Here is a 12,963-nt window from a genome sequence, read left to right on the forward strand (position 1 = left end):
AATTAAAGATGGCGGCCGAATATTAAGAAAATTGTGATTTTTTATCCTTCTAATGAAAATAACTAAATATTCTATGATATGGTCACATATTATTTTATTTAAATGAAACCTGATAATATTATCGACAAAATAAAAAAAAATGCTTGACAATCCGTTGAGTAGTTTTTGAACTATATGCATTACAAAAAACGTCCGAAACGGCCCGCTCGCGCCAAAACTGACAACTTTGATCATTTTCTTCATTTTCAAACGTAAAAAAGGACAAAAAATTTATTTACTTTCTTTAATAAATGAGATAAATAAATAAATAAAAATGTATTTCCGCTAATTATTTACTCCTTGTTGTTGTTGAACTTACAGAAAAGAAAATTCGTATGAAATCAGAACAAAATATTCTATATATACTTAATTAAATAAAATATATAGTATGAAATATAGAGATGAAATACGCCAAACTGTCCCGCCCTCCATTACTATTTCAATGTGTGTAGTATTAAAATAGTAATGGAAGGGCGTGACAGTTTGGCGTAGTTCATCTACTTAATACATACTTGATTTATATATTTTTTACTGAGGTGTGCCAATAAAGAGTATTCTGTCTATCTATTATACCTTTCGTTTTTGCAGCTGCCTTTGCATAATTATGCTGCATTGCACTGTGCAGGGTAGACCCATCCTCCGACACGCGCGGCGCATTGTTTCGCAGCCTTTTTTATTTACAGCCGCAATGGTCCAGGTATGATTATTTACGCCATATATCCCTGGCTTCAGACCATTGCGGTGTCCAATTGTCATTGGCTGACTTCCAACCCCAAGAAAATGGCAATGGCACAGAAGCATAATCAAAAATAAGGGCATTGCCCCATAAGTGGCCCACTTGATGTGACACAAAGCGCGTGTTTGTGTAATGCTGCCGATGTTAGTGGGATGCTGGTTACCAATTTATTTTGAGTAGCAAATAGTTGCGTACCAGGTTGACCTACAAATGTGCTGTTTGTGTGTCAGATAGATAGCAGGTGTCATTTTCCAGTATAGCCATGAATTATTCAGGAAGACTTTCTAATGACTGCGATATTTCTTTCAAAGCTGGCGTAACTTCAGGGTGTGATAACCATGTTTTGAAGCAAGCCTTCTTTCCTTTTGTACGGAAATAAGGAGTAGTGTCACAACTTGTAAAGGTGTGAACGCCACGAAGAGCAGGACCCAAAGTATTAGCTATTTTATGAACTTCAACATAACGGCGTTTATTTGCAATCCCGATCAACAGCCATATTTTTTCAAGAGTACCAGCAGATCTCAGGCCTCATATCTACAACTGGTATAAAAAGTAAATGCGAAGAGAATAGACCTTGTATGGGATCTTTATCTGCCAAATAGCCGAGTTAGACAAGAACGAGAAGGAAGACGGGCAGGCATTCGACGAGCCGCTGACCGGGCTGGCCTGCAAGAGTGGCCTGCTCTTGACCGGGACTGCAAATAAACGCCGTTATGCCGAAGTTCCTAAAATAGCTAATACTTTGAGTCCTGACAGATCGACCTCTTCGTGGCTTTCAAGCCTTTACATGGTGTGACACTACTTACTTCTTATTTCCATACAAAAGGAAAGAAGTCTTGCTTCAAAACGTGGTTGTCAAGGTTGTCACACCCTGAAGTTACACCAGCTTTGAAAGAAATATCGCAGTAAATAAAAATGGCTGCGAAACAATGAGCTGCACGTGTCAGAGGATGGGTCTACCCTGCACAGTTCAATGCAGCACATGCAAAGGCAGCTGCATAAAAAAATAAAATAAATAAAATAAATAAAGTTTTATTTCAGGCAACACGTACAGTTGTACACCCATATCACAATACAATTTTAAAGTTGCAAAGCCAAGAGGAATAATTAAATAGAGACTTAAACTTAAACAAAATAAAAGTAAAACAATTAAAATAGTAATATACTATTTTTTGTTCCCGTTTTGGTGCACGGAGAGCCAGTGCCTAAACATATAACAACTAATGTTGCATAAACATAGATGATCTACGCCACACTGGGCGGGACGGTTTGACGTCGTTCGTCTCTATATATTTAATTTAATTATATGTATTAGGTATATTTTGTTCAGATTTCATATGAATTTTCTTTTCTTTTTACAGACTGTATTTACATAAAATATATATACAGTGGTACTACTGAAATAAATTCATAACTAGCTTAAATCTAAAATAGGCTCTTGAGGCATTGTACCAAGGATGCTGGCGGCATTTCCTCGTTGTATTGCAATGCTGATACGTTGTGCGAGGAAGCCGCCAGCTCTTCGGTCACCTCTTTTCTGTAAGTTCAACCGAAGAAAAAGAACTAGTAAAAGACGAAAATGATAAAAAGGAGTAAATAATTAGCGGAAATATATTTTTTATTTTTTTCTAGCTCATTAATTAAAGTAAGTAAATATATTTTGTCCTTTTTTAACTTTGAAAATAAAGAAAATTATCAAAGTTGTCAGTTTTGGCGCGAGCGGGCCGTTTCGGACGTTTTTTGTAATGCATATAGTTCAAAAACTACTCAACGGATTGTCAAGCATTTTTTTTTATTTTGTCGATAATATTATCAGGTTTTATTGAAATAAAATAATATGTGACCATATCATAGAATATTTAGGTATTTTCATTAGAAGGAAAAAAAAATCACAATTTTCTTAATATTCGGCCGCCATCTTTAATTTATCAAGCGGAACTATCAAAAAATATTTATTTATAGCCCATTAAATAAAGTAAATATATTTTCTGTTGTTTTTTTACCTTTAAAAATAAAGAAATATCGTCAAATTTGTCAGTTTTGGCGCGAGCGAGCCGTTTCGGGCGGCTGTTACGCGCTTTTTGTAATGCATATAGTTCAAAAACTACTCGACGGATTGTCAAGCATTTTATTTTATTTTGTAGATAATATTATCAGGTTTCATTTAAATAAAATAATATGTGACCATATCATAGAATATTTAGTTGTTATTTTCATTAGAAGGAAAAAAAATAAAATAAAAAATCACAATTTTCTTAATATTTGGCCGCCATCTTTAATTTATTAAAAGGTATATTTTTTTTACAATTACAGGTGTTAATACGAATTGATTCATATATCAATCACTAAAATCGGTGCAGCCGTTCTGTGTCTACAATTTTTTTAAATTTTGCAGCCGCCATTTTGGAAAAGGTCCGCCATCTTGAATTCTGGTGGATGAAATTTGTGTTTCCTCGGATGAAATCATTCAGATTGGTCCCTAGTATCACTGAGCAAAGCGGCTTGCTTTCTGCATTAAGTGCAGTTTCATTTTGCTAAGCCCTATCACTAGAAGAACGATTCATACTTAAAGAAAACTACCTAAAATAAACGCGGTAAAAAATTTGGGTAGTCAGTGGTTGTCAAACTTTTTTAAGGAACGACCCCAATGTGACCCCTATTTGATACGGGTTTATTTGAGTGTTCAACATCCAATATGAGTCGTGCTACAGTTTTGTTTGTCTTAAATTTGGTTTTAAAGACCCTGTGGACTCAGAGACACTAATAGACTCAGAGACAGTAGACACAGTAGAGTAGGTAACAAGGCTTTTAAAATGTTAGGGTACCTACTTTTAAAGCGCTTTAGCGAATTCAGAACCAAAAGTCTTACCTACAGCATCCATCACTTCCATCAGTTATACTAAAGAGCATACAACTATTAACATTTTCTTATTTTCCTTGAATGCGTGTTAGCCTTTTCTTTGACATTTCTTTATTTAACAACACAACTTTGGACTTCACATTCTTAAAGATAATTTACCATTGTCAATATCACACAAACAATCTGTATTACCACTTCGTAATATGGTTTTCGTGAACTTTTACTTTAAGAGCGATGGTTAGACTTAGATTAAGAAATTTATGACCGAAATATATTTTCGAGTTTAATTTAATCAATAAATATAGTCTGGCAATCACAACTTGTCAGTCAGTAAGAACCAGGAAAATTATACTCATCCCTTGCTGTTGGGTGCTAGTACTAGCGTAAGACATAGACAGTATGATTCTCTCCGTTTATGTTTGAAATGAGATAGTCCTGAGCCAAACTATACAACCTTTACTAACACGATTCCTATTTTAGGAACTTAGGGAGCGTGAACATCAAAGTTTCGTCTATTTGACTCTCTCTCTCTCACTTCGGTGTCTATTTCGATAGACAAAAGTTCATTTTTTTGTGCGCTATTAAAGCCCTTATTAGAAGTGGTAACACTGATTTAATTTAATATAATAAATACGTACACCTTCTTAATAAAAATTAAGTACTCGGGGTCCTCCTTCATTTTGTGCAATAATTAAGTAAAATTTATTAAAATAGCATTTGGATAAAGCAGAGAGCGTCAAATAAATGCTCTGATAGTGTGCGTGCTTAGTTTAAGTCTAGCAGAAGCAGAAATATTAAACTTTCCATATACATATCCTTATTTTAGGTCGAAAATAAAGCAATGATAACATAATTCATATTTTAGATTATTTGATAAGATCAATCTGAGAATATCGAACCATTGTTACAATGTTTCTCCAAAAATAAGGTATACGCGCAGGACTTATGCACCCTGTCTTTACAACATCAATTTGGTAAAACTGAGATCCTTATAAGACATTCAGTGATTTATTTTATCACTAGGCTTCCTTCACGACTGATCGGATCCGGGAGGAAGAAAAGGGAAACATATTTAATTACACAAATGGGTCTACCGCGATATAATTTCATTATTGATGGTGCAACTCAGCCGAAACGTCGGAATTTAAGGTAAAAACAATGAAATTATATCGCGGCAGACCCGTTTGTGTAATTAAATAGGTGTACAAAATGCGAGAGTTTAAAGTGTTATATAAGAAAAGGGAAAGTTAAAATATAATCTAATAAAATAATAATATAAGTACATTCTTACTTGAGATTCTATCCGAACAAATCGTACAGTCGTGAGAAGACTTCTGTCAACATTAGGTAGCTAAGATCTTGAATTTTCTTTGCCGATTTAAAATTTTATTTTCTACAATTTTAAATATCGTAAGTATGCCCTTGGTTCTTTTCTTTTAGAAATATCCTATATAGAATAGGAATTTGTTTAAAGTTATCTCCTTACGAGTTTTCAGACACTCGTTCATTTATTCGCCCCACTAAGCTCATTAATTTGGCTCTCATGGTACCGTTTGGTAACCGTTACTTAAATTAGGTACAATCAAGTGTCACAATTCACATTTCACACGACACCAAGTGTTTACAACACATAGTTGAGCCCTTGTTATTAATTTTATTTTTCAGATCCAGATAATAACAGCAAAAATCCACGAAGTTGGGTATCCAGCTAGATTATTGTTAAATTTCATAACAGTGACAATCAAATTTATAAACGTTCGTCTTAAATGTTCAATCTTTTTATTTCTCTCATTCTCTTCTTACTATAACGGAGGACGAGCGAGTATTGTAAAATTTTGTTTCGTCTTCTGGAGTAGATCCGAGTCTATTACTTGGATTTAAATCAAGGATAATTCAGTAGAACCGTTTCGATCTGTAATCACAAAGCCTTTTAGTTATAAACCAACTCATATGAGTATAAAGGTAAATAAACTCGACCTCGCCCGCCCAGACGTGGGACGAGTCACAGTCGAATCACAGCTCGAAACGGCTCAAACAACTGGATCTGTCGGGGCTCACCTATATGATGTACTCGGTGCCGGTGAGATGCTCCAGCTACCTGAGCGCGCTGTAGGCGGGCGGGGGCGGCGAGCGCGGGGGCAGCAGCACGGCGATGTGGTAGGGCGGGGGCGCCTCGGGGGCGGGGGAGCGGGAGCTGGAGCGGTTGCGCGAGGAGCCGGAACGCTCCAGGAGAGCGCTGAGGGAGAGCTCGTCGCCGGATTCCGTGGGCGGCTGGAATTTTTTTTTACCTTTTGGTAATAAGTTTGAACACGCCTCAAATTAGTGTCCAAAACTGATTTGACCGGCTTCACCGGGGACGCAGTCGTCTAATAACCGTTCCTACCCGACTTCTAATTGGTAAACTCCACCTTATTAGTCACTGGACCTGCAGCTCGTTATGCAGTCAAAACTAGTCTTCGTGACTCCGAACGCGCTGTCTAGTCGTCACATCACATCTGGTCATGATGGACATCAGCACACCAAGGCCTTCTGAATGGTTTGCTTACTGCGTACTAAGGACTGCGCCAAGCGAGACATGCACGCATTAAACATCCCGGTTCACAAATAGGAGTTGTGGTCGCGTTTTCCCGTCCCGTATTGGCTTACACGGCCATGAAAAACGTCGCCCTACTGTTGCTTGTATAATCGGTAATAGACTCGAAGGCCAGCCCTATTAGCACGGTAGCATTTTTATCGTTTATCACCATGCATGTCACGTTCTAACAAGTATGTAAGTGCGAAAGTGACGGGCATAGTGATAGTCGATAAAAATGGAACCGTGCTGACCCCGCAGGTCGATGAAGATGATGACGCTCTCTGAAAGCTGACTAATAAGGAGTACATATAAGTACTCACGGAAGGGTCCTCTCTCGGCGGCGGCGCGGCGCGGCGCGCGGTGGAGGAGACGCGGTCGGGCGGCGCGAGCGGCGCGGGCTTGGCGCGGCACATGGACAGCGCGCAGCCCACGCCGCACACGCACGCCATCGACACGGCGGCCACCACCACGTTCACTTCGGCGCCGGCCGAGCTGTCGCGTGCCACCTATGGGAGACTTCGTTACTCTATGTCGACATTTTTAAGATCTCATGTGCCATCACATCGTGACGTCATAAATAACGAGATTTCGAGATGAAGTCATCTAATTCTAAAGCTTTGTTTGGATTCAGTTTATAGACTAAGTTATTCTTTGATGCAGTTATCTGTGTAAATCTGGAATTGTTAGGACACCAAAAATCGCCTATGTACGTATGTATATACGTGTGTGTATGTATGTACGTGTGTATTTGTGTATGTACGTATTAAATTTAATCAAACCATCAAAATTAATACTTTTCAATTAATTTTGGTGTCTTTAAACATAACTTGTCAATTTGTTGCATACATTTTATATTCATCATACAACTAAATAGGTATCTTCTATTCAATTTTTTAAGCTGTAACATAAATCCTCCGTTAGATCAAATTAATATTTTAAACTCGAAAGAATTTATATCCAAAAATATAGTACGACCCCGCAAAAAGGGGTCATACACGACCCCTCCCAGTGACCCATATAGTTTGACAACCACTGACCTGCCGATCGAAATAGTACTTGGCACCAGCTAAGAACACCGTAGCAAGCGCGAACGACACCAGCATCCCAAACTTCAAATGCGGGGCCATCATCGGTGAGTGGTGGAGCCCTAGGGCTGCGGTCCTTAGTAGGGTGTCTGGGGTTACGCTTCTAGCGGCTGCGAGACTTGCGATAGTTGGTTGAGGGGGTTCGGGGGGTATTTCGACGTAGAGGCTTGGCTCGTCGTTTTGACGCCGGCTTGTGTGTACCGGCGGCATTGGTGGGGGTCTGTGAGGGGAGGAACAGGAAGTCTTGTTAGATTTAGGTAAATATGTGGGATCTACATTGTAGGTGGTACCTCTATAAAATTAAATTCACGTAAATCAGTCGACTCTGAATCGGTACCACCACATTCCCAATTGACCATGGCGGTGATGACGTATTTTCTAACTCATGGGTAGTATGAAGGCAGTACCAAAGACAATAGAGTGTATAGAGAGTTACTGTCATGGTAAATTATGTAGCCACAGTAGGTCAGAGGTATGGCGCCATCGCTCGAAAAGATTGCATATCAGTGAAAGAATAAGGATAAAGGTCAAATGGCGTTCTAAGAGTTTTAATCTTCTGTCGAAAGGTGGCAGTAAATTTACTGTGGTTACATAATTTACTTTGACAGTCCGCCTCTATTTCAAATTCTCTTTGGCAGCGTAAGAGCGGGACGTGCTGACCAGGGATGTTGCGGATGCCGATTTTTTGACATCCGCGGATGCGGATATTTAAAGGCTCACATCCGCGAATGCCGATGTCAAGATTAGGTACTTAGAAAATGTCAAATATTACATTTTTAGTATTTTTTTATTAAAAAAAAATGAAACGTTTAGTATTTGAGAAAGAATATAGGTGCGTTATATGTAATAAACAGTAACTTGGCCGACTTTTCTGGATCTAGACGATTTCGTTATAGTTAATGACGAAATCACCTAGCACTTACGCCGCCGCTAAGACGTTCCTGAACCCACTTGTACGACATCCGCATCCGCATAAGCTCCGCATCGATTTTATGCGGATGCGGATGCGGATGTTGAAAATAATGCGGAAGTTCCGCGGTTGCGGATGTTCGCAACATCCCTGGTGCTGACCCCAGCTACTAGTAGGTAACCTACCGAGCCTTTTGTAGGCCTTGCAAGCCTATCTCCTGCCTAACAGTCGCAAGCCTTCACCCTAGACACTACACTCACCCATAGTGTCGGTGCGTGCGCGGCGGACGGCGCGGCGGGCAGTCGACGGCCGCGAAGCGGTGCACGGGCGCTGCCATGCCCTTACGCGCGCCCACGCACACGCGACCGCGCGACCGCCCCACCCCTGATACGAAAATATATAATTTGCCTACTTAATTAAACGTGTTCAATTTTAATAACGAAACTTCCGTGAGACACAGACATTATAGTATTTTATGCAACCGTTGTTTAAGAGGGGTCAAAAAAGGCGAGTGGCGTGGGTAACAATTTGAGGCGAAGCCGAAAATTGTTAATAAAGACGCCACGAGTATTTTTTGACTCAGTTAAACAACGTTGCATACAATACTTTTTCTACGACCAAGCACTTACTTTGAGATAAAATTGTAAATTTAACAAATATTTTTAATTCAAGAAGTAACAAAAATGGAGGGTACTGGCGGGAAAAGAATGAATGAATGAATGAAATAAAAACATGTCTATGGTTCACTTATTTGTCAGAGATGACATTTAAAATAAGGTTGACAACACTGTATTTCATTCAATATTTTTTAAGTGGTTACACGAAGTATCGTAAAATCGCCAAAAAGATACTGCGTGTATGCACAAATTCTTTTTTGGGGAATAGACTAGAGACTTGTCTTGACAACTATAAAGTAGGGTTTTAAAGGTGTGTGCACGACCCTTTAAATGACAAATAAAAGTACGGGAATAGAAAAAATATATTAAAAACGGGTACGGGCATACGTGAGTAACCCGTTTTTATAATATATTTAAACGTGTTGAAACCAAGTTGAAACCTTCTCGCCGCGAGCGCACAACGATTTCGCTGCGTACTATCATACTGGAATGGGAGCGAAGTCGTTGCGCACTCGCAGCGAACTCGCTCGCAACTCGCTAGTGTGGCCCCGCTCTAAGCACGGCCGGAATTTGACCTTTCAATAAATCCAGCTTGCTAACAGCTCAGTTTTCATGCTCGATTTACTTTGTCACGAAATAGGTCACTATTAGCCTTATCGAGCTTGACCCGAACAACACGCAACTCGGTCCAACGCAAATCAGAATATAAGTACATAGGTATATTTTCTCTCGAAAAAATATCTTTATACATCTATCAGTTTTCTATACCTACCTAAAAACTTAGTTTAAAAAAAATATATATACGAAAATAGGTAGCCTAAGTTACTTAAGGCCCACTTGCACCATTCCACTAACCCGAGGTTAACCGGTTAAACCTGGAGTTACCATGGTTACCAATACAATTTGACACTAGGTTAACGGTTTAACAGCTTAACCCCGGGTAACCCGGGTTAGCGGGATGGTGCAAGTGGGGTGGGCCTTACTCGTCTAGATCAGTGAAATAATAGATTGTGTGACGAGGGAGAAAAAAAAATTACATATTTACGTGAACGAATCCTGAACGACGCGAAGGATTCTTGAATAGAATCCTAAGCATAGTGAGGGATTCAAATGTTAACACCCAAAAGGTATAAATAATTTTGCTACTATGTGACACATACCCAAAGCAGGGTGAGGAAATTATTTCACATTATTATTTAAGCTAATAAAAATAGAATGCATGTGACAGATTGTAAAGAAATTGTAAGATTATGTGTATTTTCGTATTTCATTGTGTTAATAATGTGAAAACAACATTTGTTGCTCTCTGTACTATCCAAAGCTGGTGATTTCTGAGATTGTTTCTTTTTCACAAAAGTTGAACGCCTCGTTGTTGTGATAAATGTAAATCATTATGATTCCTCAAGCTCGTGTGCGGAATGAAGCATTTAAATAAAATTCCAAGTCTGTTCTCCTAACCTCCTAAGGCCCAAGGTCCTACCTATAGTACTTCTTCAATTCGAGCAAATTTAAACCATATTAAATTGGAACAGAGTTGCATTTCTATTGTTTCGTTAAATTCTCAAACAAATAAAAAACAACTCTATTCCCTGCACTTTAGGTTCAAATTCCAGTGCAGAATTTAAGTTTAACATTTATATGGCTGGGCCTTTTTAGGAGGGTAAAGTAAGGACCCTAAGCACAAAGAATTTCGTACATTGATCTGCCATGTCCTATCTCTATCGCACGCTCGTACCCATATTGCAGCCACGCCCATAGAGTCTGTTCGGAAAGAGACATTCCACGACTCTTCTCTTTCCGCACAGACTAAACACAACAGCAATATAATTATCAACGTGCGATAGAGTACAAAATTCTGCATACATAGCATCCTTACTTTTTTGAAGTGAAAACTTCTTTGGCAGCGCTGGGCACTTTTTGAGGTGGGGAAAAAATGATAAACTCGAGATAGCGTAAGGCGATCACGTGACCGTAAGGGGCGTAAGGTGGCCACTCATAATTTAAATGGCATTTAAATCAATAAAGAAAAACTCAATGTTATTTGACATTTATGTTGCGGACTCCTTTTCAAGACTCTTTACCTATGTTCAAATAATTTGACATTGTCATGGCAGTATGTAAATAAACATGTTAATGAAAAAGTGTGATCTTATTTGAGTTGATGTTTTATTTTAGTGAGTTTTCACTTCTGTTGGCCGTGCAACCGTTGTTGCTTGTTTTAAATGCGAAATGTTACCAGCTGACAAAGATGAGGGCACGCGGTGGCGGCCGGTGTAGCACTGGCTGCGTTTGTCTATCCAGAAATGCATTGGAGTTCCTGCCTCGCACCGCACACTCAAAGCTCGCCGAAGCACATCCCAGTGTTGCACCTACAAGCTAAAGGAAACTTATTTTTAGATAGGTGGTAGCCAGAAAAGTGTTGGGTTTAAAAAAAAAGGTTAGGTACTATTTTTTGAACACTTCTGATAAAGCAAAGAGATAGTGGGTAAATGGTATGCTATATAATTATTACATATTTGCTGTAACTTCTTTTGAAAAGTATTTTTAAATAAAAAGATACATCAAGATTGTTTACCCTCTTTCTAATGCTAAAAAAACTTAATATAGCCCTATGCTTACCCCATCAAAGGGGTAAATAATTTTTATCCTTACTATTTATAACTACACACATAAATTTTAATCAAATATCCTTACAATAACCACAAGGAAAATGGAAAATTTCTAATACAAGTCAATTTAATCACTAAAATTTATATTACAAATAAATATTTTACTACATCTTTCTACCTTTAATTCTTCACCATTCAAATAGGGACCTCAACCTATTTTAATTGCCAACCGATTAAAGTTCTTAATAAGTAACTGTAAGTGCATTCTTGTTTTTTTATAACATTACTTATCAGTTGATTGATAACAAGATTTTATTAAGAAAATGTATACGCACTTTATAACATAACCAATCGACCTTTTATATATTCAAAATAACACAATAATCATTCATAGTAAAGGATACTTTTCCATATCTTTAGCATAAATTAAAATGAAGATTTTTGCAACGTTTATGAAATCCTTACTTACATTTTATAACTATTTGAATTCACTAATCCACTAGCTCATATTTACACAAACGTCGGATATAATAAACTTATTGTCAAAAGATTTACACTTTTCACAGCTGTATTGGATCAATACCGAGAAATTCCATTTTTTAATTTGAATAAATGCATTTTTTTCTTAACACTTCACTCTTGCTTGACAGCCATTAGTGGGCGGTGCCGAAGCGCGGGGCGGGGTGCGCAGCAAAACAAACAGGGCTACCAACGTTCAGCAACTTTGAGGGTTGGAAAAGCGGAAAAACATCGGAAAAAGCTTTCTTGAAAATGGTAACGTCATAACAGTGCGTGAACGTGATTGCGGTTCTAAGCGTGATAAATTTCAACTTCCTGTAGAATAGTGTAGAAGTTCAGTAGTAAATTGAAAGTAAAAACACAGTAGTTTGCTGCCCATTTGCTGCCTAGATGATTTTCTAGTAAGAAATTTAAAAGCTTTAATTTAACAATTTTAATCTTGTTTTCTTGGTAACTAGTTTAACCTCTTTGTTAAAATTGTTTTTCCACTTTCCAGCATTTACATTAATTAAATTCGATATTTCGTGTTATTTCGAAGATAATTCATTAATTGTTCTTAAAAATAATTAAACATTCCCGCCAATAGCGAGAGAAAATGAAAATGAGAGATACGAAACTTCCGGAATTTTCCAGACATGCGTCAAATTTCATTGTTTTCGTTCGGAAATTAAACAATTTTTTTTAGTTGACATACTTGAATGAAAATGTTTGAAATTATTAAGAAATGCAATTTTCTTTATTGACATTTCAATGACGTAGGTATATTGTTTCCACTTTTTTAAGTTAATATTTATTTTTAAATGATTGATTTTAATCGTCCTTTTTTAAATGCCAAATATAGTGTGTCAAAGGTCTGTTTGATTTCAAACATAGACAGAGAGAATCATACTATCTTTGTCTAACACTAGTACTAGCACTCAAAAGAAAAGGATGAGTATAGTTTTTTTTGTTCCTATTTACTGACAAGATTTGGTTGACCCAGTATATGTGCCAAACACGGATTTAGAGTTAAT

At 37.8% G+C, this 12,963-nt stretch overlaps 1 protein-coding gene across 1 annotated transcript in view; it reads right to left on the bottom strand.

The window, feature by feature from the left end:
* Positions 1 to 12,173, bottom strand: part of LOC134653159 (uncharacterized) — a 28,566-nt gene extending 16,393 nt beyond the window's left edge. Inside the window, exons 1-6 of the mRNA XM_063508503.1 lie at positions 11,901 to 12,173; positions 11,059 to 11,198; positions 8,466 to 8,589; positions 7,248 to 7,515; positions 6,531 to 6,716; positions 5,734 to 5,906 (exon numbers count right to left, since the gene is read on the bottom strand). Coding sequence (XP_063364573.1) covers positions 5,734 to 5,906; positions 6,531 to 6,716; positions 7,248 to 7,515; positions 8,466 to 8,589; positions 11,059 to 11,131 — 824 coding nt within the window. The 5' untranslated portion in view covers positions 11,132 to 11,198; positions 11,901 to 12,173. The remainder of the gene's footprint in view (positions 1 to 5,733; positions 5,907 to 6,530; positions 6,717 to 7,247; positions 7,516 to 8,465; positions 8,590 to 11,058; positions 11,199 to 11,900) is intronic.
* Positions 12,174 to 12,963: the final 790 nt, after the last annotated feature.

This window comes from Cydia amplana, chromosome 12 (genome assembly GCF_948474715.1).
Source record: "Cydia amplana chromosome 12, ilCydAmpl1.1, whole genome shotgun sequence".
In the NCBI taxonomy this organism is placed as follows: Eukaryota; Metazoa; Arthropoda; class Insecta; order Lepidoptera; family Tortricidae; genus Cydia; species Cydia amplana.